This window comes from Idiotropiscis lumnitzeri, chromosome 6 (genome assembly GCF_059441095.1).
Source record: "Idiotropiscis lumnitzeri isolate Australia: NSW breed Sydney's pygmy pipehorse chromosome 6, RoL_Ilum_1.0, whole genome shotgun sequence".
Lineage (NCBI taxonomy): Eukaryota > Metazoa > Chordata > Actinopteri > Syngnathiformes > Syngnathidae > Idiotropiscis > Idiotropiscis lumnitzeri.
The window spans coordinates 15979126-16005161 of record NC_142396.1 but is presented as its reverse complement, the minus strand read 5'-3'; the positions used below and the strand labels follow the sequence as shown (position 1 = coordinate 16005161).

Genomic DNA, 26036 nt, shown 5'->3' with positions numbered 1-26036 from the left:
GGGAGCCGGTGGGCTTGTGCGTGCGTGCAAGGATTTCTTCCTCAAACTTCTTCCCATGATTGACAGCTGAGATCATGCCGGGTTGGAGAAACTCCGGTTCTCACTTTACTGTACGCCTGATTTTCTGCTTCAAAGTCAGACCATTTGATGCAGGTTACCCGAGGCAATTTTGAGCCATGTCTCCCATCTGGCCTGGGAATGTCTCAGGATCCCCTAGAAAAGATGGACAAAGTGACTTGGAAGAGGGAAATCTGGGCTTCCCTGCCTAAGCTGCTGTCCTATGACCCTACCCCTGAAAAGCAGAAGAAAATGGATAGATGGATAATAATTTGGTAGAATATGGAGTAACTGTCCTTGTTGTTTGAGGCCCACAATCATTTGTACCACTACCTGTGATGTGCTGTGTTGCTGCTTCATATTTCTTTTCGAGTATCTAGTAGTACAGTATAGGTTTATGCTTGGTCCCAATTGGTTGACTGTGTATAGGTTTAAGAGTATTTCTCATATTGACCTGCTCCCTGGACGGATAGAGAGAGCAAAGATAAGGGCTTAAGTGTCTGCAATGCATTCAAGGCTACAGTGTGGCAGAATCGGGTTACGGCTGTGTTTGGGTTGATGCACTCAAGTCTGTGGCGCCAATGAATAATGGATTGTTAATCCATGTGTGCAAAATACATCTCCCCCTGCCTATCCTTCCTTGCCTTTCCTCCTTGCTGTTGTGATACACAAGTTTATTTGTGTTTGTCCTCATTCCTGTAGTCAAGGTCACGATTGTGCATTTTTGCATTGAGCCTTACATTTTCAGAAATATTTTGCGGCTATTACTTAAAGCCTTATAAGAATGAATAATTCAATGACAAAATCAAATTAAAATATTCAATTGAATTCATATGTCTAAATATAACACTATACCATGGTCCAGTTAAAATTTAGGACAATTATTTGCTTATAAATGGGCAGGTGTAAGTGTAGCGTGGAGTCCGGGATGTGATCGTTGAGTCATGTTATAGTGAAGCACAGTGCAGCAGAGCATGCAAAGATTTGTTTGGTCCTTGTGAGGAGAAGAAGTTCATCTGTCTTGTTTGGCAGAGAACGTAGGTTAGCAAGATGGATCAACGGGAGCGGTGTTCGAAATCCCCATTGTCTGAGTCTGACTCACACGCCGGCTCGCCTCCTCCCCCCTCTTCCATGCTTCATAGAGTGCTGTCGCTCCGCCAGCAATTATCTCAGAAAAAAACTTTGTTGGGTTTGTGTAGTTTGGTGAAAAAGATGGCGTAGAGTTGCCCGAAACGAATGAAAATGACAAAAACTAAGAACATACTTGAGAGCGCAACACCAAGGCGGCCACTCGTGTCAGTACCATCTAGAAGAAGTCATTGACTCGACTAGTAATTCATTCGTTTTCTTTTTTGTGAAATCCCTTAAATTGAAGCTGTCAATCTGGACTTATTCACAGCCAACGCCATGATTAAACCAACTGAGTTATTCGTTTTTCTCTTCAGCTCATCTCCTCCTCCTCCTCCTTAAAATGAGGAAAGTCAGGGATTTCTTTTGCAATAAAGAAAGATACATCTTGTTGAGGTGCAGGATAACCAGGGGCAAAATGTCAGTTTTTACGTCCTTGGGGCATGTTGGCAATCAGTCATTTGATACTGCCGAGCGATTCTTTCAGACTGAGTGACTGCAGTGTGAAAAGGGTTTAACTGCCCCATCCCATTGTGAAAATTAATCCTCTTGTGAGTATTTAAGAAATTATTCAAGAGAGTGTTTCCTGCATTTCGTCTATCAGCAATTTAAAATAAAAAAAAAAAAAGCAGGAGTGCTTATATACAGATTGTGCTCTTCACGTTCTTGTCTTTGGGACTGACTGTACCCAAAAAGTAATTCGGTAATTTATTTGGCACACAGTTTTTTTTCATTATCATATAAAATTAAAATACCGATTAAACAGCATCAAGACATTTTTTTTAAAAGTGCATAACAGCATTGCTATGTTACTTGTTATGGCTGATGTTTCACGCCACATATTTTTAAATTAATTTTTTTTTATTCATTTTTATAGTACACTAACTGACTGGAATCTGCCTCCTAATCTTCATACAGTGTAGAAGCTTTCCTGCATTGCTCTTGCCCTTGCTTGCATTTTTTTTTTTTTAAGAAGCCAGAAGAAATAACTCTTTCATCCTCTCAAGAATCCTCTTATCGGTGGAACTGTACTTTTTTGATAGTTGGCTGTTGTCATTTGTCGACATTTTTCATTACCTCCTCACGATAACATGAGCACGACCTGCTAATTAGCACAAGATGGCTATTAGCAGCAAGACTAAAAGAGAGACAGTTCCCTTTTCCAATCACACATTTTTCAGAAAGAGGGCAGCAATGGAGACGAAAGTAAACCTCCTTGAAGTGTATGTGGCTGGAAATGGGCACTCAAGCAATGAACCCACTTAACTAATGTCTCAAAACAGTGAACAGGACAAATTAGTTAGCGCCACAAGTCTAGCTTGTGGAAATGGCAGGAAATGATCCAGCAGACTTCCTTGGAATTTGCAGGGAGCAAAGCGGAACAATATGAGACAGCAAACAACAGCCAGTCCTGAGCGGCAAAGAAATTAATGAGGAATTTTATTGGCCTGCACTGAATGTCTTGTCAACACCAAGAAGACAACAGCGGTGCACTCTTGTTGCAAAAAAAAATCAAATAAATAAAAGCAGGGGCAAACACTAAACTACTCAGAACTACTCACAGACATCCCAAAAAAAATAAAATTAGCTCCACTTCTACAAGACCCTCTCCGTACGGTAGAAGCAAGCACTCGTGTAAGGGATGGAAGGAAAACATTCCAACAAAAAATGCAGCAAGCTGCTACCTGCACAAAACGCTGCCCTGTTTTACGGATTACTCTCTCCTGGATTTCACTAACAAGATGAAGAACCTTGTCAATATTGGGATCCATTTTTACACCATATCCTCCCATTTTCTCACGCTTTAACCCTCCCTATCCTTCAACCCCGCCCATCCCAAAATGCACCCCACAGCCATCTACCAATGGCTGCCAAGCCTCCTTTTCACCCATGAAGAATCTTAACGGCAGTTCTGTCTGAGATGTGATTACAAGTGTCAGAAAGCTGCTTAAAGTAATGAGAAGAATAAAAAAAATACCGTATAGCTAAATTATAGCTTGAAACATGGCTGACAGCTTATCTAAAGATGTTGACATTTCATCTGTTGACTCAAAGAACTTGGTTATCTAAGATCATTTCAGTGTGTTCTTTGAATTACAAATAACCCCAAAAGTTCAAACAACCACTGTATGTATTAAAAAAGGTGTCAAAATGAGAAAACCTGCGCTAAATTTATGGAACTCATGCTGAAGTGATGAGGTGTCCTGGATGCTGTTTAAGCTTCTTGCATATTTTTTTTTCATGAATTTACTCATGATCTATTTCTAAAGTATGCTTTCAATATGTTTAACAGCATGTTAAAAGCATGTGAAAGGGGTAAAACGATCAATTTGATATACCGCTGACGTCAGGCAAAATTCTCCCAAATCCTCACTTTTCTGGAGACCCAAAGAATGGCGTGTGTTTCTAGCCATTTTCGACTCCTAACATTGGTTAATAATTTGTAGAAATTACTCCCTCATGTGTGTACTGACCAATCGTATAGATTTGTGATTCAATTTACCAAATGGTGATATAGGAGGTTTCCGCCTGACATCAGACACATATTATCTCTTGAGCGCAGATTCTCACCCATTGCTGGTGGGTCTAATCAAGGATTCTCAGTTCACAACACAAATGAAATGAGTTTTGTTCTTAAAACAGAAGTAGTTATTCTGATTCGTTTAGTGTTTCTCCTGCGGGGAGATGAACAGTAAATTCATATTATTTCTCCACTGGCCCTGATCCAGGAGTAGTAATTGTCAATCAGCTACACTTTAATGCTGACATCTAGCAGACTCAACAGCAGCTCTCTTAATTTTGCAAATTAGTACGATGGCATTTGGTTATATGATGTTGGTTGTCAGCCATTAAAATCGGAATCACATCTTTAATCACAATTATTGTGTAACTTAAAGACAATATGGGATTTGTATTCAGAGACCCGGTGCCTTTCATCGCTGTGACTGGATGACATTGCTAACATATTGCCTTCATAGTTAGAGTGTTCGCGGGTGGATTCTCCAACAGCTAGATTGCAATAATCATATTTTGATGAAAATCACCATAACTTGCCTGCCAACATGATACAAAAGGAACTCTACCAAGCAAGAAAAAAAGTATGAAAAGATTGAAATTGATCAAAGCAAAAAGGGTAGAAAGAGAGAAAAAACGGGGGGGGAAAAATTTCACCGTATACACTATAGCATAATTTCCTTCCCAATAAAAGTTCTTTCTTCCCAAAACCAGACTGTCAACTGGATATCAGCTGTTTAGGATTTTGAAAAAAAAAAAAAAAATCTTGGCTATAAGTATTGAAGACAAAAATGAAACAAAACACATTTCTGCTTGATAATGAACAACCCACTGGTTAAATTTTTAGATATTCATCATTTTATACTTTACATTTACACTGTGCATAGAAGCATACTGTTTTCCTTTCTGGAAACATTAGTGAGATTTTCGACTAATCTCTCCCCATAGATTTGGCCCGCTAAAATGACAGTATAAGTGTCGTTTGTTAAAAACTCATCAGTTGGAATCACATCCGTGTCAGGCTGTCAACATCAAAGTCTGAGGAGTCATTTACGTCCACTGCCTTTGAAAAGTAATCCGACGGCTCTCGGCAGCCTATATAGAGCGCGTCTTACACTTGCTAGCACTAGCCAGCGCTACTAGCATTGGAGCCGCTGCTAAACGCTAACAACAAGTGCCGTACAAGACAGTGTCAGTGTAATTAAGTTGTTTTTTTGCACACTTTATTAGTGATTGAATGCTATTTCAGGACGTTATCATGTTGTTGAAGTTGGTAGCAACAGTTTGTGGTGCCAAACAGAGTCTGAGCATTGATGTCCATATATTATTTGGTGAGGTGAGGTTTATTTTAAAGGTTGCCTTCTCAACACGTTGGCGGCACGTTACCGTCATGCGTAGCATAAACAATTGTTGCCGTGGTTAGCTTGACTTCTTCCTGGCAGTGTACGCGTAAATAAGCAGGTACTCCAGCAAATTGTAATTGAGGTACCCAAATTATTCGAGGAGTAATTTCAGCCCAAATTTCTTTTCTTTTCCCAACTTTGTGACATACAGTATAACCTGTGCAATGCAAATTTGAAAGAGAGTGTCGGTAAAAATAAACAGCGTAACCAATTTTATTCAAACTCAGAATCACATCTACCACTATTTAAAGTGCTTCTGATTAACTACAGAGCGACTTCAGTTGTTCTAGGATTTTTTTCGATGAGGTACAATAGAAGCCTGAAGGTTTTTATTTTTTTATTTATTCATTTGTTTATTTTTACCAGCACGTACTGCTATTAGGAATTGGTTTTGATTCTTTCCACCGTGACTAAGTCCCAAATAGAAGTAAAAAAAAAACAGACCCAAATAATTATTCTGCCTCCACCATGCCTCATTTGAACAATTTATTTTTACTTTCCCCACTGGAAAAGTTAAAAAAAAAATTATTTGAGTTGTACTTCATCAGTCAAATTAATGGTGGAAAGGTTGGTGGAATTCATATATATGGCGCTCAATTGTTTAATGTCACAAAAACCTGACGTTTGAACAGGGGTGTGTAGACTTTTTTGGGGCAGCATGACTCAGTGGTAGAGTGGACTTCTCCCAACTCAGGGGTTATGGGTTTAATTGTCAAAGTGGGCTTGACAAAAATACTGAAGCCCTCAGTGGCTCCCGATGCTGCGTCAGGAAGCAGACTAGCATCTTTTGCCATTTTATTTATTCACAGTGGGAATGTTGGGTTGCAAAGTCCAAGTCTAGAAATATGATTAAAAAGAAAAGGTGTATTCGAAAGTTTCTTTGCAATGGGGAAAAAGGAGGGGACAACAAAAGAGGCTTAGACCAAGAAAAAAAGGAATGGTACATATAAGAGACAATACCAGGTGACCGACTTGAAATATGGATTCACTGTGACAGATGATTCCCACGCACCAAGTGGTGCATTTTAGAAGCATGCTGCTAATATAGTTACATAAAAATATGCCTTCACATTGTTATATCGACAAAATACCCAAGTTTTTGTGTATTGCATCTTCCTTTTATATTCGTTATGTGGTGTCTGTTGCTTGTTGAACCATTATAAAAGTGGTCATATGCTGCTCGTAAGCAGAAAAAAAGCATGATCACTTTTAGTGATCTGGGTACCAACCACTGCGATTTGCACCAACTACAGGATGTGTGCGACTTTTTGGTCTTAACAAGTCACTGTTGCCTGGCATCGTGGGAAATATTAGCCCCTATCAGTGGCCGACCATACACTTCACTTCACTCTCACATTATCTCATCTAATATTGTATAGCATCATTGTATGTGTCAAATGTTGCCCTAGTTGGCATCCATTGCCGCCTGGTCATCCTGGAAGGGGGATTCCCCCATCTGTGGTCCCTTCTCAAGGTTTCTCACTTTTCCCCTAATGGGGTTTTGAGTTTTTCCTTGCCCTCCTGGGGGTTAAGATTGGGGATGTCGATTGTGGTTATGTAAAGCCCTTTGAGACTGTCTCTGATTAAGGGCTATACAAATAAAATTGACTTGACCTGACTTGACTTCACACCTGAGCCTTCATTGAAGTCCTAGTTAGTCCTACCTTAGTCCTACATAAATCCCCCTCATAATACCGTCATTTATGACACCCCGGCTGGAGAAATAATATAGAGACAAACACTTACACACTACTGAGTGTTGCACGACCCAGCTTCTTCTTGAAAGGTCCGTCTTGAAAATGACCTTACAGGTGTGTCTGCAATTAAATCCACACTTTTCCCTCCTTCGGCCATTATGGTTTAAACCAAGAATATATTTTGGATTTTTGAACGGTCACCAGTTACAACTGACGGTGTGTTGATTCCGCATAGCGCTGCCCCCTCACAAGTGAGTATCCAATCACAAAACGCGTTCATCGCCTTCAGCGTAAGGCCTGTGAGAAGGCTCACTGTAACTAAGTCGTGATCTGATTGGCTATCGCAACTGTCTATCAAATCTGAAAGTCCATTGATTTTGACAGAAGAAATGCCTGCACAATTGCTACTGAATGCCTCGCAAATTATAGTTCGCGCAAAAGGTATTGTGAATCTTGCCTGGCAACACGAGCGAGCAGAATTCTGATTGGATCAAAACTCTCACCTAAAAATACAACGCTAGGATATAATATGACATAAATGTGAAGAATATGATCATTTTTTTCTTGATTATGAAACAGAGAAGGCCTTGATGGTCCGCCACTGGCCTATAGTGAATGTTGATCATACCTGATTCTTCGTTTTTTGTTTAGCAGTCAGAGCTTGCAGAGCAGACTCTGCTGCAAGTTACTGCATGCATTCGCAGACATTGCTCCAAAATTTTAAAAAATAGCGTTGCAAAACCTTAATTGAATGCCCTGCTGTTGACACGCAATTATTTTGCTGCTCTAATAACAACACAAATATACATAGCAAGAATGCAGCACGCAAGAATTGCATCTTTTCCTCCATTTCCGGATTGGTGCTCTTTTCGCAGCCCTTGTCATTTCATCGAAATATATAGTTTACTTGCAAAAATTACAGTGTGATTATGAACGACACTAAGACGAAAAAATGAAGTCCGCTTTTGGTCCAATTAAAACAAGCCGACTGTCGAGCTTTTCTTGTGTGTGTGTATATAAATAAACCCTTAATGAAAGCACAGTTTTCAATTGGCGACGTTTAATTTTGCTCTGGAAACGAAACCAGTTCCTACGTTGCTAATCCGCGTCGCAATGGAAACTTTCTACGGCTGCTAGCTCCCCAGCTACAAGCCTCTTCAGACACGTTGCACAAAATAGTGAAATAATAAGTATTATATTGATTGAAATTGAAATGTAGAAATAATTATTCATTGATTTCAAAGCTTTGTGTTTATGCAACCCCCAAAACTCAACCACTCAAAACCACCATCAAACAGTCATGCCCATTCAGCCTTGCATGTTAAACACTCAAGTACAACAACCTTGTACGTAGCATGTGAAATTCAAACTTGTTGCATTGAAATTCCGCAACACCCACACCATTGCTGCCCTGCATCCATGCACGCATTCAAACTGTGAATAAACATTTACCTGTCCTGAAATCTATCGTATGTCCATCCATCCATTATCCAAACTGTTTATCCTCACAAGGGTTGCAGGTGTGCGGGACAACATACAAGCTGTCTTCGGGCAGTAGGCGAAGTACACTCAGAACTGTTTGCCAGCCAATCGCAGGGGACACAGATGAAGAACCATTCACGCACACATGCACCCAAATTGCATGTGAACAATTACACAGGTCAATTCGGGGGCGGAACAAATGAACAACATTAAATAAGTGTAACGAGATTAAAAGTGATACTATATACGGATACTATACACTGTTTAGTTATTCTGGGCTGACTATCTGGCTGACTAAATGTAAGTAACTTCAAGCATTACTGCAGTGTCTGCTGTTGGCATTTGTTTTCCTTATTTATTATTCTGTGATCATGACCCATTTCTGGATTGGGCCACATGGTGCAAAAAATAGGAGTTGTGTTATTTGAACCGTGCAGTGTAAGCCAGCCTTTGAGGAGTGTTTGTGAAGATATGAATATCAATACAACACACCATCAGATCTTTTGGATTATTATAAAGTGACGAGAATAATTTTCACAAATATTGAATACCCTTGATTAAAGCTGCAACTACTGAATATTTTGGTATTCAGATATCCTACTGAAAAATCGAATAAATGGCTATTAAAAACTAAACGAACACATTTACACTTAATAATAAACGGCCAAATGTTTATTTTTATATTTTTATATAATGAGCATTATATGCTTAAATTTAAACTGTGCCTAGCAGTACACTATTTTCCTCTCAAGAGGGATGAGCGCAGCTAAACGCTGGCAACAGGCACCTAATAATAATGTCGGCGTATTCAGTATTTTTTTTTTAAGCGTCCTATTGAACATGATGGCAATGAATGAAGCCCTAAATACTGTCTGGAAGAGAGCCAAGTCAGGCGTTATGCCGCGACAAGCTACAGGTGTTCCAACTTCACAATAAAAGCATACGTAGGCATTGATGTCCATATATTATTTGGTAACTAAGTATTATGTCAAAGTTGTTCTCCTTCCAAAATTGTTCTTCACTGAGCAGGCATAAAAAATGCACAAAAGTGCAAAAATATATATATATACAAAATTTAACCTAAGTACCCAAATTATTCAAGGACCCATTTCAGCCCAGCCCTTGATTTTTGTGCCCTTTCTCTTTCCCAAAGTCATCATGGAATGGCAATTTGGAATTTATGGGCGGTTAGAACATGCGGCAACAACCGTAATGAAATTAACTACACAGATAGGGACCGTCTCCGCAGCTCTGTTCTCTTCTCTCACACACATGCACATTACATTGAGTTGGAATCGAATTACAGGTCTGATCTCAGTTTGTTGAAGATAATGGCAGACTGAATCAAGGTGCAATGAATCAGTGCCTTATCAAGCCCCTCGCCCTAGGTTGGACGGAAATAGAAGATACACTTATTTACACACACACACACACCCACCCCCGCACACACACACAGTTGGCAGACAGCTCCCTTTCCGTCGCTCGTACAGTTGGACACAGCAACATCACAGCAAATGTTTGTTGACTCCGTGGGATGGGCCATCTCCCTCGCTCAGTCGTCCACAGTGTCCCGCTGCTCAGTTGTCACCCAAGTGAGGCGGAGAAAGCGTTTGTGAAGGTTTTCATGTTTAATTCAAGCAGCCCTTACCACAAGCCCTAACACAGTGTCTATATATAGTATTAGCTGAAGGGAAAGTGGAGATGGTTTGGATTTAATTACCCAAGGATTTGAATGTTATAAAATGTGTCTATTGTACACTGAGCAAAAGCTGTGTTTCTGGTCAGTCCCAGAATTGGTGCTGCATGAGAGTTTTCACCAGTAACTGTTGTATCATTTACTTAAGGTTATGTTGTGCAAAAACAGGCCAGTTCATTTTGCACATTATGGGAGGTTGATATAGTCACCCTCTTAAAATAATAACCTCAGTCCTATTTTGACAAAAAATAAATAAATACCGTATTTTTACAGCCAAAAGACGCGCCGTATCAAAGGGCGCAGTATCAGTTGAGGGTGCTATTTCTGTATTTGATACATAGATAGAACGCACCGTATCATTGGGCGCAAACAGAACCGAGCCACCAAGCAGTCGCGCTGGCTGCTCAGTCGCGCTAGCGTGTTTTTAAAATGGCAGCGGGAGTTCGGTGGTACTTTATTTTAGCTTTTAACAACGTGCTGAAGTTGTCCTCATCCAAAAATGAACCAAGTCCTTGTCTTCTGTATCCAAGGAGATAAACAGCTGGACACGTTCTCCACCAAACACGAGAGTCATTATCAGTCTGCCTCGCCGTCTCGTTGCCGCGCAGCCCCTCAGATGGGATGCCGACACAATGCCGGTGTGAGCAAGTCACTAATCAACAAACGATGTGCGGTCACGGTGTTACATCAAAACTAAAACTATCACCCCAAATCAACTGAATAGCATAAGAGTGTAGGCCCAGCAAAATTCCGCCTCCCAGCCTACCATACAATACCTTAGTTAACATGTATGCACACTAAAACAGAAGATAGCATGGCTAGTGTGGCTAACTGTTTTTAAAAAGGCAACAGGAGCAAAACTGAGTTTGGTTGTATTTTTTTGAACTATTTAACAATGTACTCACATTATTATTAATCAGTCATCATCCACTAATCCATCAAAATCGTCTTCTGTATCAGAAATAAACAGCTGGGCAAGTTCTCCCACAAACATGCCAGGTTCCCTCTCGTCATTGTCAGATTCCCCGTGTCGCTGCTGCGTGCGGCTCCTCATGATGCCGGTTTTTGCGAAAGCCCTAACAACAGAGCTAGCAGACACGTTTGCCCATATAGCGTCATTGGGGGCTGCTTTGCACTGGGGGCGTGCCTTTGCGTTGTCATTCACGCCCATCTCCCCTCTCACGTCCGCCTGCTGTCTTAGCCACGCCCGCCTTCTCTCGAAATAAGCAGTGTGCAGGCAGTTAATGTTCGCAGTCAGTCCAGCGGTGCACTTGGTCCACTTGGTCCACATAATGGGCGCTCCGCCTCAAAAGGCGCCCTGGCTTTTTTGGACCAGTTTCAGGACTTTAAAGTACGCCTTATGGCTGCGAAAATACAATAAATAAAGAAATTTTGCTTTAAACTCGTTCACAGGTCGCCATTTTGGAGCATTTTGACATTTTCAAGAACTACAGGATTTTGTGTTCAATGATTATATATATACTCTGAATGTACTAAATAAAAGTATAAACTCTCCTTTCTCGAGAAAAAAGTTTGATTGTGCCTTTTTCCATTCATTCTTCTGATTTAAAATCAGCAGAAGAAAAGAGGCTCCCATATTTCCACTTAATAATAAACGGCCACCTCGTTTTCATTTTTCCATCAACATTTTATCCTAAATTTTAAGCTGTGCCTTGCAGTGCACGCGCTTCCTCTCTCTAAACATTAATACGAATTTCAGATAAGTCTCTCCCTGAGAGTTTGCTCTATGAGACGAAGTGACTTCAGAAGCACTGTTGCGATTTTGCCTGTTCAAACAACACACTTGAGTAAGCTTGCTTTATAAAAACGTGATCAGTAGGAATGGCAACTGTGTCAAGCTTTCAGCAACAAAGTGCGCAGAGTCATGTCATCATCCATGCCGCTTATCCAATACGGGAGGTGCTGGAGCCTGACTACGGCGCACTACACCCTGAACTGGTCGCCAGCTTGTCGCAGGGCACACACAGACACCGTCACTGAGTGTGAACCGATCCCACGCTGCCCGCACACAAGTCAGGCGAGTGTACCACTACACCATCAGTGACTGTGCAGTCATTTAGATCTATTAACTTGAGCGCCGGCAGCTTTGCTATCTCACCTCGCGATGCTAGCATCACACAATGCAGTGTCAGCGTGATTACGTCTATTTATTATTATTTTTCACTTACTGTTACCACATTAATAAAAAAGAAAATACCTATACTTGCTGTGATGTTTACATGCCTGCCTTTCTGTACAAATTCCCATTTATATTATAGCACTCCTTTTTACATTGATTTTACTGCAGAATAATTGTTATATCTTTCAATTGATTGTGGTAAAAAAATAAAATAAAATCACGCAGAGTCTTTTATTCCAAAGTGTTATTAACAATGACACAGAGGAGTAATGGGTGTGCCAATAATTCATTTATCAATAAGTTGTGAGTTGTTCAAATCTGGAGCCTGTGTTTTGTTTAGCTCGTCTCCCTCGAGTGTCGCGTTTGGACGCGAAGGGCTATTTTTTTGGTATGGCAGAAGGCTTTTCCTAAAAGGAAGTCTGTTTGTTATTGAGCTCTGTTTCACAGGAACTTTTTCTTCTTTTTGTCCTCCTTGCCATGTGTGCCTCTGAAGTCCCTCCGCGACTGAGGAGGGTTCAGAAAGGGAAGGAGTATGTCTCATTTCAGAAAATGGTGTAAACGGCGTTTTAATTTCAAAGCCCCTCCAGTGCAATCCTGTTTCTGTGGTAACATGTCGGGGAACCTGGTCGTTTTGCTGAATAAGATGGCGCCGGCAATTTACTGTTTGAGAAGGGGCTGTGAGAAAGAGGCAACAGGGGGTAGGGCTGCCAGCCTGCCAAGTGTGTATGCACTGCTGTGACCAGTCGGCCCTCATAATGGTCGCTTGGCCCTGTGACAAAGGTAGTTAGGTAGTCACGTCAGCCTAAAATTGGTCTCCCAAAGTAACTCTGAAACGATGGTACCTTTTGGTGGGATGGTAAAAAAGGGTTGGTGGGAATATTGGAGTCACAGGCGATTGGGCAGAGCCCATATACGTACATATACGGTACATAAAATACAATCTGCCCAGATGATATCACACAATGGGCGTTGGCAAAGTCTGCACAGAAGTAAAATGAAGAGTGGAGACAATGTCCTGTTGGTGCTCACTATTCATTAATTCTAAGCTAAAGCTGTGTGTTCTCAAAAGAACCGATAAAGCTTTATCTCCCCAATGTATTTTCTCTGACTCGCATTTGGACATGAAATTTCAACTTCAAGAAATATTGCAAACTGCACAACGGAATTTTCAATGTAAGTCCCTTTGCTTGCTTTAAATATATAATTTATTGTAAAGACAGATTTTGCTCGACTTGCAAAAATCATTGATTACCTGACCAGGGAGTTGTATAATGAAGTATGATAAATGGAACTTGTGCTTTAGTACTGCGATGAGTAGCTGCTCAGGGCATGGCAACCCTCTTGCTTACTCCTCTGGGCAGTAATTTTAGGATAACAAGAACCGACTCATATTCAAATTATTTTTTGCCAAAAACCACAACTTTATTATTAATGGTCTTGACTGCATAAAGTGTTATAATAGAATACTTAAAATTATGAATTTGTCGGTCACTGCTAATGATTTTGTATGTGTATGTAGACTGTTGTGCCTTGTTTACAGTCTTTAAAACTAGACTGGAACCTTTGGTTATGAATGTACAATGCCGGTGTTTGCAAATCGATGTATGTTTCTTATTGAAATGAATGGAAATGCTGCTATTCCATTTTATACCCTCAACAAAGTCATTGCTTTGTTTATATGGTTAAAATGAAAACTGTACAACAGGAATGGACGACTTAAATGATTAAAAGAGCACCGATTTTTCATTAGTGCTACTGAGGTGGCACATAGTTCAATGAAGATGTTTGACAAAAATACAGTTTACAATAAAGAATAAAATAAAAAGATGAGTATGGAAGACGTCACAGTGCTTTAAATGAACCGGTCAAAAACGTCCAATATGAATGTATTTGGGGTTGCTTGATGTGACTAACTATTCTTTGGTTATGCAACAGGGTTCTAAAAGAACTTTTGCACTGGTACGAAAAACTTTTTCAGTTGTTTGATTCGCACAGAATTTGGTAGAACCTTTTTGTGGGGCGGTACAGCATCACCATATTCGCTGATGCATAGTTGTCTTAATTGCCATACCATTGTTTCATAATAAGACGCAGCCACCCACATGCCAGCCAATGTTAAGACAAAAATACATAATACAGAGTACAGACATTTTATGTTTGACAACATTGAACCATATTTACAAATTAACATGTGCCATGATGCCGTAGTGATTTTTGCGCGCAGTATGCAAAGCACAGCACCAATGCTCATCCATAATGAAACGGAGAGCTCAGTCTCATTCATTTGGCTTTACTTTTTATTTTTTACCTGCCCACACTGGGCAATTTCCAACCCTGTGCGACACTAATATTCATTGCTGCCTTATAAATGGAAGTAGGAAATTATCATTTAGCTGCCAACTGAAAGGAACAAGATTGGATTCTGACCCCGGTGGCTCAATTATGTAAGGATGTTTGCATGTATTCTTCAGTTTGGAGACGTGATTCGAGAAAATACATTGATTTTTCAAAATTTTGCAGCCTCATTTAAAGGAAAACATATTAATCATTCAAAACTGACAGGGTTAGACGGTTATTTTTGGCTTTACATGGATTTTAAAGCGCCTTGTATAACTTCATGCCAAAACAGATTGGAGAAAAATAGTTTTAAAATCTAAAAAAAAAAAAAGAAAAAAGAAAAGTCAGCGAACGTTCTGACCCAAACAATATTTGCAAGTGACCGTGGTTAGTTTTAGACGTTCTACTGTCAATCATTAGTATGGTTTCAAAAGTATTGTATTGCATGCGTTAATAGATCACAGCCTATTTGACAACAACTGCACGGTGTTACATGGCTTAATAATTTTACAGCCGATCAAAGTGGACGTGTTGAGAAATATCTGTCACGTGAGGAGCAGAATTTGGACCAGCAAAAAGTCTATCTGCAAAAATACTAAATAACGACAGAGACGCATAACACAAAAATGCCAAGTAACTACTGGAGGCTGGATACAGAAGACATGCAAGAAAGCTTGACGGTCTGACAAGTGACAAGGTGTCACTGAGCCCACTCAAGCTTGAATACTCAGAGACATCAGGCCAAGCCCAATCCTTTATGACACACGAAAGATGACAACCGAAGTACCATAAGAACTGACAACAGATAGTTTAGACATGTTTCATGAAAGAACGGGTTTAGAAGGCTAAAATGCTAATGCCAGATGAGTTATTGGTGACTATCCAAATGTATAACACAGGCTACCACTTAAACACGGACTATATAACGACATTTAAAAGAAGAAAAAAAAAAGAACTGGTACCTAAGAAAAATTTTAAAATTTGCACCTTCATCTATACAAGAAGCAGATGTTCAATGTGGAATTTTCTCAGGACACATACTTTGCAAAAATATCAAGTGTTCAATATGCTTATTTTGACCCAGATTGGTTTGAGAGTTCCGCAGTTCTTGGATAAGCTCTCCATTGTCCTGTGTGGATACAAGAGTTGTTGACGCACCAAATGAGCCAATGTAAGATTGAGGTCAAATGGCATTATCATAATGTCTCTGCATTAATTTGTCTCTTCACTTTGATTAACAGGAGGTATCCGTGTTTAAATGGATTGGGAATTCATTCATTTAGTGCTAACATAATTATCCAACTCTTCACACCTGCTGCAGCACAGAAACCTGTGTGATCCTTGACCATCCGCTCAATCTTAAATCGGACATCGCTGACCTTTCTGCCCAGCTGCTCAGTCCGTATGCAGGTATCCTCAGGATACTGCATGCGTCACGAACAGAGTGGGCTGCACGCGAACCTTTTGAAGGAGTCGTTTGTGCTGCCCTCCCTCACCACGCAATGCCATGTATGAGCATTTGGCGGATGAGATTTATTTATTCTCAGTAGTTGTACTTTGCCGCAATGAGTAAGCTTCAGAACACACAAAGGGTCATATTAAACAGCCGCCAGTGCTTTGTCCCTGCCATGATGCATTGCCTTTTTGTTTCGCCTCATCTCTTCCCTGCCTCCATGAGCTGATTAAGTCTCAATAACAGCCTGGAAACACCACAGGGTGTTGTATTGTTTTTCAGGGGGAAGAATGTTCCCAGTGAGTAGTCAGGCTCGAGCAGCGAGTCTGAACGGAACAAGCTGTCATTGTTTATTACTCAGCCAGGTAAAAATATAGATCACGTGAACGTTGACTCCCTTTTTTGGTCATTTGCAGGCATTAAGAAATCACGTTATTTCAATGATATTTGTATTGTATACACAAATTAATTGTTGAAGAGCACCTGATCTTTTTTTTTTCAATAATATAATTCATACAGAGACATTTTCTTTACTTTTTCTGACATATCTATGTGATAATCATTAAAATTCAGGACAAATGTTAGAAATGAGGGCGTCCTTATCACAAGCGCCCAAGTTAGGGGGCAGTCTACTCAAAAAGAGTAAAAAAAAATATATAGTTGTAGAACCGCTGAAGAACTCCTGATTTGGAAATGAACAATACATATTTATATATATGTCATATATTCAAAAGTCACCTTGGCTGCCCTCGTTCTTCCTGCGCCTACTACATCACACTCCTTACTTGCTTGACATCTCTCCGCCCCATTCAATCCAACTTAGTCCATTTAAATATGTAGGACGCCAATTAAAACAGATTTCTATCAAATTTTAAGCACAGTACAAAATACACAATTTTGCTCTGTCTCTTGATACGGTCACCTGTCATCCTTTTCACGTGGTAATTTTGTCAAACACATCACCAATACAGTGACACACCATATTTTTACGACCGTAGGGCGCACCGTATTAAAGAGTATTAAAACATAACTTAGTGCACACTAAAACATGAGCGAGCATGTTTTTAAAAAGACAGCGGGAGCAAAACTGAGTTTGGTTGTACTTTATTGTTGTATTTGATGTACTCATGTTATTTTTTTGATCATTCCTCATGTACAAATCCTTAAAAAAATGGTTAGTATCACCTATCCAAATATTTTTTGTTTGAGTGATTTTCCGCCAATAAGCAGAAGACATCGATTTGATCTATCAGTGGATGATAAAATGAGCAGAGTTGGGCTCACAATTTTAAAAAGTACTTTGAGAGAACAGTTGTTTTGTGTCGGACGGCAATGTGATGGATGTTGGTGCAGAAACCTGCAAATTCTTGTACTGCACTTCTTCAACATTTAATCATTATGGCCTCTTTGTAGTAAAACTATGGAGGGGAAACTGTGATGGACATCCCACATGGGTGCTTCATCATTCTCTCACCTGAGTCTTATCATCAACACAGTTATTTCCTGACAGCATGGGAGCTCTACTCTTCTTTTCCCTCACATTTCTTGTCATTAGGATACATACAATATATAGCACAATTTCTGCTGAGGTGCTGGAAAGATAAGATGTGGAATCCGAGACTCGTGTTTTGAAATGCTCCTCAGTCACGCTTGTCTGAGATGGAAGGCAGACAAAATCAAATAAATATGTCCTTATAATTAGACACAATAGTGTTCGCATTATGGCCTACTGTTTTGGTTTTTTTTTTCACTTTTTTGGGGAGGAATTCTTTTCCACTAGCCAGTGAGTTACGGTATATATATATATTTATATATAAAACAAAATCTCCCATACAATTTATTGTTCATTCTCTGTTATCTCTTTTCCATGGTTGCTGCAAAGCTATTATGTTGAATCACCCAGGAGAAGTGATGGGTTTTACTTCATTAAATTGTGGCAGAGTGCGCCACTTCACTCAAGAAAAATGGTACGACTTGTCCTCGTGGGCTCTGTCAATAACCATTAAGGATCTTCTCTCATTCGACCAAACCTCATAGCCCATGGGGCTTGAGAACAGCCCTGCCACCTTATATGATGGAATACACATAGATGGAATCCCAACTGTGTGGAAATGCAAATGGCACTATTTATTCTTCCTTGCAAGTGATTGCCACAATTGCTGTATTATACACAGCCTCGTCCTCATTCAAGCTATATTGGGTTAATCAACCTCAAGTAACCTTGTCTCCAGTCTCCAGGGCCATATGGGAAAAAAAGTTTGCACAGCCCTGCCACCACTATGCTTCAATGTAGGTATGACTGGTGGTGAACAGTGTTGTGTTTGCGCTTTGTGGAAGTGCGGCCAAAAAGATCCGCCTTGGTTTCAAAACCAGACCATAGCAGAATCTCCCAAACTCATGTGGGAAAATGTGTTACAGTCCAATGAAACCAGGCTTTGAATATGTTTGGACATAATTCCAAATCATTAAGAAAAAACTGAATTGCAGCATAAGCCTTCTAAAACAACTGAACTTTATTTGGTGTTAATCAGCGATGGTGGCAGGTTTTGAAAACACAGTGAGCAGTTTGCCGTGACTTTGTTTGCCACTTCACTTTTGACAATGGACAGTACTAGAACTTTTTCATGGCAGTGATTCAGATCTCTTTACCTAATCTCACCCCATCCTCGGGCCACGGTCACACCAAGGGGAAGAGGCAATGATCGGTCCTGATCAATAATACATAGACTGCATTAATGCTTATGAATAAGTCATGGGAGTAGAGAACCCAGGTGACAGGAATGACACACCCATTTGCACAGACTCACACTCGCACGGCCAAATGATCTTTTATTACAGGGCTTGGAAGATGAATGAACGAGAGGAGAAGGAGAGCAAATACTTTACAATACTTTAACTTTGCACTCCAGAATGTATCAAGCACTTGCTGACATTTTGTTGCATGTCAAGGCTCCTCTCTGTCCTTTTTTCAGTCACCACCCTTTTTCTCTCAAGGCCTTTTTTCCCCTGTGGGTGGAATGAATAAGTTATTGTGTCCTCACTCTCACTAAAGACTGGCTTTATATAACAAGTCCATTTGGTTGATGCCATGCTTTTTCGACCATACCATGTATTTGTATGTTAACATGTATATCCGCCACCGGATTCCATCTCAGGCAGGAGCAGGCTCCATTGAACACTTTTATGTGCATCGAACAAAGGCCTGAGCAGCCTGTGTGATGCTGGAGCCAAATTTGAATACTCATTGAAATTAGTTGAAAGTACAGATGAGAGGACACGTGGTACTGTTGCCAAGAATTTAGAATGGGAACATCACTATTGAATAATTAATCTTGTGAATGTACACCGAAATGAGATGGGAGAAACTATAGCAACTGCTGTATGTGGGTGTATGTCATCAGTTGTGCTGCCTGGCTGGCTGGTTTGCTTGTTGCATTGCCAAGATGCATGTGTCTGTGGAGTTGCTGCGTGCTGCGCTGTTTTTAAAATACACAAGTATTATACAAGCGTTTTGGGGAAATATAGTTTGTTCTGGCTAGTGAGAAGCCCTGTGGTGAGTTTTGAGTGGTGTCTCCCCAGGAAATGCACGGACTGAGTGAAATCAGCGCTTTGTTTCTATGAGCACAAATATCCAGGGAGCAGTGTTCAAAATGATCATTGGCTTATATCAAAGATGTTTCTTTTCCCTTCTCCTCGACGCTCTCGCTGCTCCCCGCAAGGGTTGAAAAAAAAAGTGATGCGGTGAAAGTAAAAGAATGTTGCGCTGCTTCATGATGACAGCCGCTGTGAATGATGGAAATATGTCCTTGGAGGAGAGATACGAGGTGAGGTCAGACAACGCAATCATGCGGCCACACAACACAAAAACCATCAGGTTTTCCTTGATTCCATCAATTTGTTGCTTGAAAAGAAACCATTCCTCAAAAAAAAAGTATTAATTTCTCGCGTAATGGCTTACAAAATTAAAGACATGGTCTTGCCCAGATTTTTGGCAATCATAGCATTAATCTTTGCCAGTTCTGCGAGTCATAAACGTTTGCCTCCACATGCTTACAGTTAACAACATTGAAGGCTAGGCAATAAAAAAATTAAAAAAAATCACAAGTGCTGGGTCTCCTAAGTGTCTCCAATTATCAAGTATGAGACGTGTCACAGTTTATAGTCCGGAGATTCAACATATCTAATACTCATACAGCAATTCCAGAGTTGTCAGCCAAATTGTGTATTACGAGGTCACATATCATACTTAGAAAGTCTTGGTTTGCACAACGCCAGTATAGTGGGCGTTTAGTGAAGGTTTCTCTTTCACTCCATGGCTCCTCTGCTGACAAAGAGATCTTAAACTTGTTCCTCTGTTCTCAGTGGTTTTGTTCTGGATGTGCGTGTGCGTGCTTGTGATTGCGGGTATGATTTAGCTTTGGGCACAGTTATGGAGGAAAAGCTTTTTTTTTTCCTGATATTTGCCATTTGATCATCACACTCATACATTTTTCATCAGGTCAAAAATGACTGAATATTAGCACGCTAGGAGGAATGTGAATTTAGCTCAAAGCCAGAATGTAGGCAAAAGTAAGTCAAATATGCTGATAATAAATTTGCTTTAATCATATATATATATATATATATATATATATATATATTAAAATAATTCTTGTCCCAAAAATGAGCATCCTTTCCTTGAACAAAATTCCCATCTCTGCTTAATAAATGTGATAAACATTGTGTTTTAGAACAAAGATTTCAGTCACTGCATACGCCACATGATTATATTGATTGCCATGTCTCTCAAATAATTATGTCAATTTAAAATTGCTTTTGAGTGGAGGTTTTTCATTTTATCGGCTGTTGTGTTGATACTGTATGTGTTTGATTGTTGCTGTCGAGCAGGATCCTCGCATCAGCAAAACTGTCCCTTTTCAGGCAACCCTCCCAATGGATGATTTTCTGCTTCAAGTGTTGATTGATTGAAACTGATTACATCTCACAAAGGTTTATTATATTTCATAATATGTGCGAGCGATGGAAGGTCTGCGTTGTCATTAAAGGGAAAAAAAGTGTGATTTATTCTTTCTGTGTTGCTTTCAGGCTACCAGTGCCAAGAGCAGACCCGGTGGACCCGCCGGACTTTGAAGACAGTGGTTCTGGACCTTCCATGGAACACGCCCCATAATAGTCGCCTTACTGTTTATTAATTTGGGCTTCAATCCACTTTTAGCCTCATTCTGCTCTTAAGTCTCCCTTTCCTCAAATGGCAATGAAGTGACCTTGAAGCCACTCGTGACCGCTCTAGGAGGTTGTCACATCATTTCCCCGCTCAAAAATTTGACTTTTTCTCAACCATTAACTTCGCTTAATGGAAACACTGCAGTTCTCTGTAATCGATTACAATCTGGCCCAATTTCCACTGCCAGTTGGATCCAGGGCTCGCGTGTGTGCCGGAGGACTCCGAGGGGGAGATTGGGTATGTTAAGCTTAGCAGACGTCAGAAATTGGACATTTCTTCAATACTGGGATTTTTACTTTCAGTTTTTCCCATTTTAGAGACAGGAGTTGTGAAAGCTATTTTGTATTTGGTTGTGATTTAAAAAAAAAAAAAAAAAAAAGGGCATTCTGCTTCTTTTCATACTCTTGTCTTTTCCACTTCCCCGCCTCCTGGTCCTTTGAATGTTTAATTTCCTTGTACCAATTTACTGAACTAATCACTGACTCTCAGATTTATAGACAAACACTGTCAGGACCAACAGCTGGAGTATTTTGAGTCCCATTGATTTAGAGGTTTTTGAGTTTGTGTTGGGTGAAAATCAAACTGTAATTTAAATTCTTCGAAAAGAGCGCTTACTCAGTGTCCCCTCACTGTCTGTGTTAGTCATAAAATGAAACACACACAATCTGTGATAAATTGACATTGTGACAAATTTACGCACTTTCCACCTTGACCTGCTCAAGCACGGCTTTCATTCACCATGCACCGCAGCAGATTTTTTTATGTGATTGTTTCTCTTGTCATAAATTTTCTGTGAAAGATGGTGATAGGTGGGTCAGATATGCCAACATGGCAACACTCCCCGAACAGTGCGGTCAAGGTGCAACAACATTCTTTTTAACAAAATGGAGGATCTTAATTCTCAATCCAATGTTTGTTTTTTGTTTTTTTATATTTGTCTCATTTTGTGTTGAATCTATAAATAAACACTTTCAGATTTGATTTGAAGGATGACATCTGTATTTTCTTTGTAAGAATATTGTGAATTGTTTATTTATTTTTCTGAAAACTTTGCAAGCAGGTGAGGATGGTTGGGGACAAGAATGTAGATATAATCTTACAACAAGTTCTACTTTGACTTTATCACAGTTCAAAGATGCAAAATCAGCAAATTGGAGTTGGAATAGGAGGTACTGGACCAAAGGGTGGGGATGGAGTCGGTACTCTCCCTAGAGTGCAGACGCTTTATGTCTACAAACTCGTGCTGAGAAATTATTCAATATCAATATATTACCATTGACACCTGATCAATATCTTTAAATTGCCGTGAATAGGACATTGATTAAAACAAATTACATTTGGATACAAACTCCTAATCCGGCATTCTGCGTGCTGTAGTCAGAGGCGCCAGCATGACGTTAGATTTGTGCCGCCAATTACAAGCACTGAAGAGGAAATCTGCACAAAAGCGGGTTTACGACTAGAAATAATGAATGGTATTTTTCTCTTGAAATTTGTGTGTTGTTTAATTTTATCTTTAATCAATTTAATTGTTTTTTAATGGGTAATAAAATCATTAACAACTAACATAGACTAATATGAAATGCGTACATTGTCATTCGCCCAGCACTACTAAGGCTATTATTCCATTTGATAAAGTACGACCGTGAACTTCCTGAATATAAGCAGCACATTCATTCTTTGCCAAGAGAAGGCAACACACTGGACCACTGCGACGCCACACTGTAAAACTCGGTCTGATACCGGTTTGCTGGGCTTGTGTGACCATTGTTTAATCCACGTAATCCCAACACACAGGCACAGATGCAAATGTGCAAAGCCGGCTATAAAAACTGTTAAGACATGGACTGATATAGCAAAGCTGGCACGACAGCAATGTTTGGACCGCACTGACTGAGGAGTCTTTAAAACTTTAGCTGGCAGCCGGGACAAATACATGGACATGTGACATTTGTTTTTTTTTATAGTAATGGTTCACTTGCAAACTCACTCAACTTAGAAAAGCCAAAGAGGTCGTCTGTAGAAGCAGGGATATGGCACTGTAACAAATAAATTAAAAAAAAAAAAAAAGCTGAAACCAGTTGCCAAAGGAAATATTGAAAATAAGATGTGAAGAAAGGCTGAAAAAAAAAAAAACAGTTTACCGCTAACGACTCTCCATGTGGATTTGCCTGTCACAAACCACAGGAGACCATCCCATGAAGAAGAGAAAAATGTTTCCATTAAGATTAACACCAAAATGGCGTCAGCTGTCGGAAAGTCGGGACACGGCGTCTCTTTGGCGTAGTGCGCAACGTCAGAAAGTCTGAGCCATTGATGGGCCGTCTGGTGGGGGAGTGTTGTTCCGATTCAACCTGTACTATCGGGTCGGTCTGTCTGTGCCGATATGAATCCGTGCATTGGTCAAGAACGGGAAGTGATGAAAGCGGACAAACGGTGAAATTTTAAGCTATAACAACTGAATCAACTTTGCTCATTTAAATCAAATGAACAAAACGGCTGCCTGGACAGACGGGCACAAAGACGAATTAATCACTCCTCCAATAAAGGTCGCCGTTATTGAACATCACCGTCAAAGGCTACGCAGTGACTATCACCGCCGATGGCATGGAGGGGTACTTCTTCTCACGCATGCGCAGAAGGTCCGGAGTAGTCAGCGTCTCCGTCGGCTTTTGCGGTGTGTTCTTCTGTCATTTTCTGGTCCGACATGCCGACTTTTAGACCAACGTGACTCTTGGTCACAGCAGCCAATTAGATTGGTGTGTAGAGGCCTTTAGACGCTAACTAACTGCACTACACGACTCCCACCCGGCATTGCACATTACAATTTCCGTTGCTTTTCCACTCCATCAGGTGCGCGGCTGAATGGGGGCGGGATCATCTGAACTATGCAAGCTTGCACTACACAATTCACACTCGCAGCAGCAAGTTCCGTCCACTGTTTTTGGGGAGAATCCAAATCTGAATTTCTGTTGCACAATATGGCGATGTTTCAAAATATAGCCCATTAAATGCACAAAAGCTTTCATACATTGTATAAAACTCATATTTTCTGTCTTACAACAATATTGATTTACAATTTCATATGTACAATGGATTAAATGGTGCAATAGGGATTTCCCAAGCGCCACACAAAGCTCGCGGCCAGCGCTCATTCATTTTGAATGAAGAGCTCACGCTCATTTATTTGGCTGCCTCTCTGAGTCAACGGCTCATCTTCTTCACTTTGCGGCATCTGAAGCCCTCCGGCAGCCATCCCAAGCCGGCATCCCCGAGGCGGGTCCACGATCAGTCGTGGCAAGCCTCTGCTCTGCTACTGAAGACCTCTTATTCAAGTGAATGGGACCCCGTGAGCAAGCGGTGCGTGCACTTGCTATATTTTTTTGTGGTTCGACAACCTTCTCTTCCCCCAGAATGGACATCAAATGGATCAATCACATCCATCAAACAGTTCATAGTTCAGGCCCGCCTGACTGAGGGTTTAGTGTTATTGATGTTCAATAATGTGTTAAAAAGTAAGAATGACGTCATAAGATGGCACTTCATTAATACCACCAAGGAAATAGTTTAACAAAAAGAAAAAAAATAAGGTGCTTAGAAACTGTGTGGGTGGAGTCAAATGTTTAGGGCCATCCTATGTTCAGCCACGCCTTGAACTGTGCTCCGCAGCCAGGGGCTACTTGGCCCCAGACGGCCGCCGCTTTTGAACTACGTCTGAGATGGTTCTGAAAACCGGTTCCATAGTAACCGCTCGGCCCTAAAAAAGTGTTACGAAAAAGCGAACATTCCGCCCAAGCAAGGCCGTCTCGGTGTGGAACTAATGTCTTTTCTCGACAGAAAAGAGAGATCTAGACGGATGTAAGAGATGTCCTGACAATACATTTCTTGAAACATTAAATTTTTTCAGTCACTAAGTTTCCATTAAAGTTTTTCCCAATATAAAAGCGATATTTTTACAATTATTTATTTATTTTTTATTTTTAATTATTAACGACTGGCTTATATAAAGCCATCTGACTATCTGTTATTTTGCAACCTTTATCTCTCTGACCTTGTTTCTAACGTAATAAAATGACAACATTCATCTCTGAAGCATTTTCAATATTGGAGGTGATGGAGCCATCTCACGCCACTCCATCAGCGTTCACAAGGTTCATGACTGGCTGCTTTCCATGCCTGTGTTGTGCAATCACATAATGAGATTTGATTCATAGTATGATATAAAAATGTCCATCATGCCTTATAACTCAACTTTAGTGTTAAATTGTTATTCTGACGTGCGTTGGGTATTGGGTTAGCACTGTTGCTAGCATCTGAGTGTCATCCCACCGGAACTCCCTTCACTGTCGATTACCTTCGGTAAAACGCTATAAATCCAGCTGGGTGAGAATATGATTGAGAATCATTTTCAACATAGCAATTTTAATTTCCTAGGCCAACGCAACCCTAAAAGAAGGTTCGACAGTGTTCTGTTCTTATGGAACCGTAACCCAAATTTGCACGTAATTCAAAACTTATACAGTTATCACTTAATTACGCTAATGAGGTCGTCAAGTCACAATTTAAGCAAATATTGGATGAAAAACTTTTAGGCCATAAAAAAAATAAAACAAAACAAATTTGAAATGAAGTTACTTCGGCAATGTACTGGGATGCGTTCTAGTGCTGCTGGGTGACATTCCTGCACCGTTACAAACCTTGAAATGTCTTTAACTGATTAAGTATGTTTTAATATTCTCCATAGTCTATGATTGTCAGCATGGCTGTGGCTGAAATGATTTGGTTTATGTGTGAGAGGGAGCCACATCGAGTGACTCATAGTTCATCCTTTTGCTTATGTCGCTGAGTCCACCGCCATCAGAGAAACAATGACAAACCTGCGGATGGGGGGGTGTTGGGGGGGAA

The 26036-nt window shown here is 40.3% G+C and overlaps 1 protein-coding gene across 1 annotated transcript in view; it reads left to right on the top strand.

Annotated features, from left to right (window-relative positions):
• Positions 1-22118, top strand: part of trim44 (TRIM family member 44) — a 50191-nt gene extending 28073 nt beyond the window's left edge. The window contains exon 6 of the mRNA XM_088297479.1: positions 20993-22118. Within this exon, the coding sequence (XP_088153605.1) occupies positions 20993-21077 (85 nt within the window). The 3' untranslated portion in view covers positions 21078-22118. The remainder of the gene's footprint in view (positions 1-20992) is intronic.
• Positions 22119-26036: the final 3918 nt, after the last annotated feature.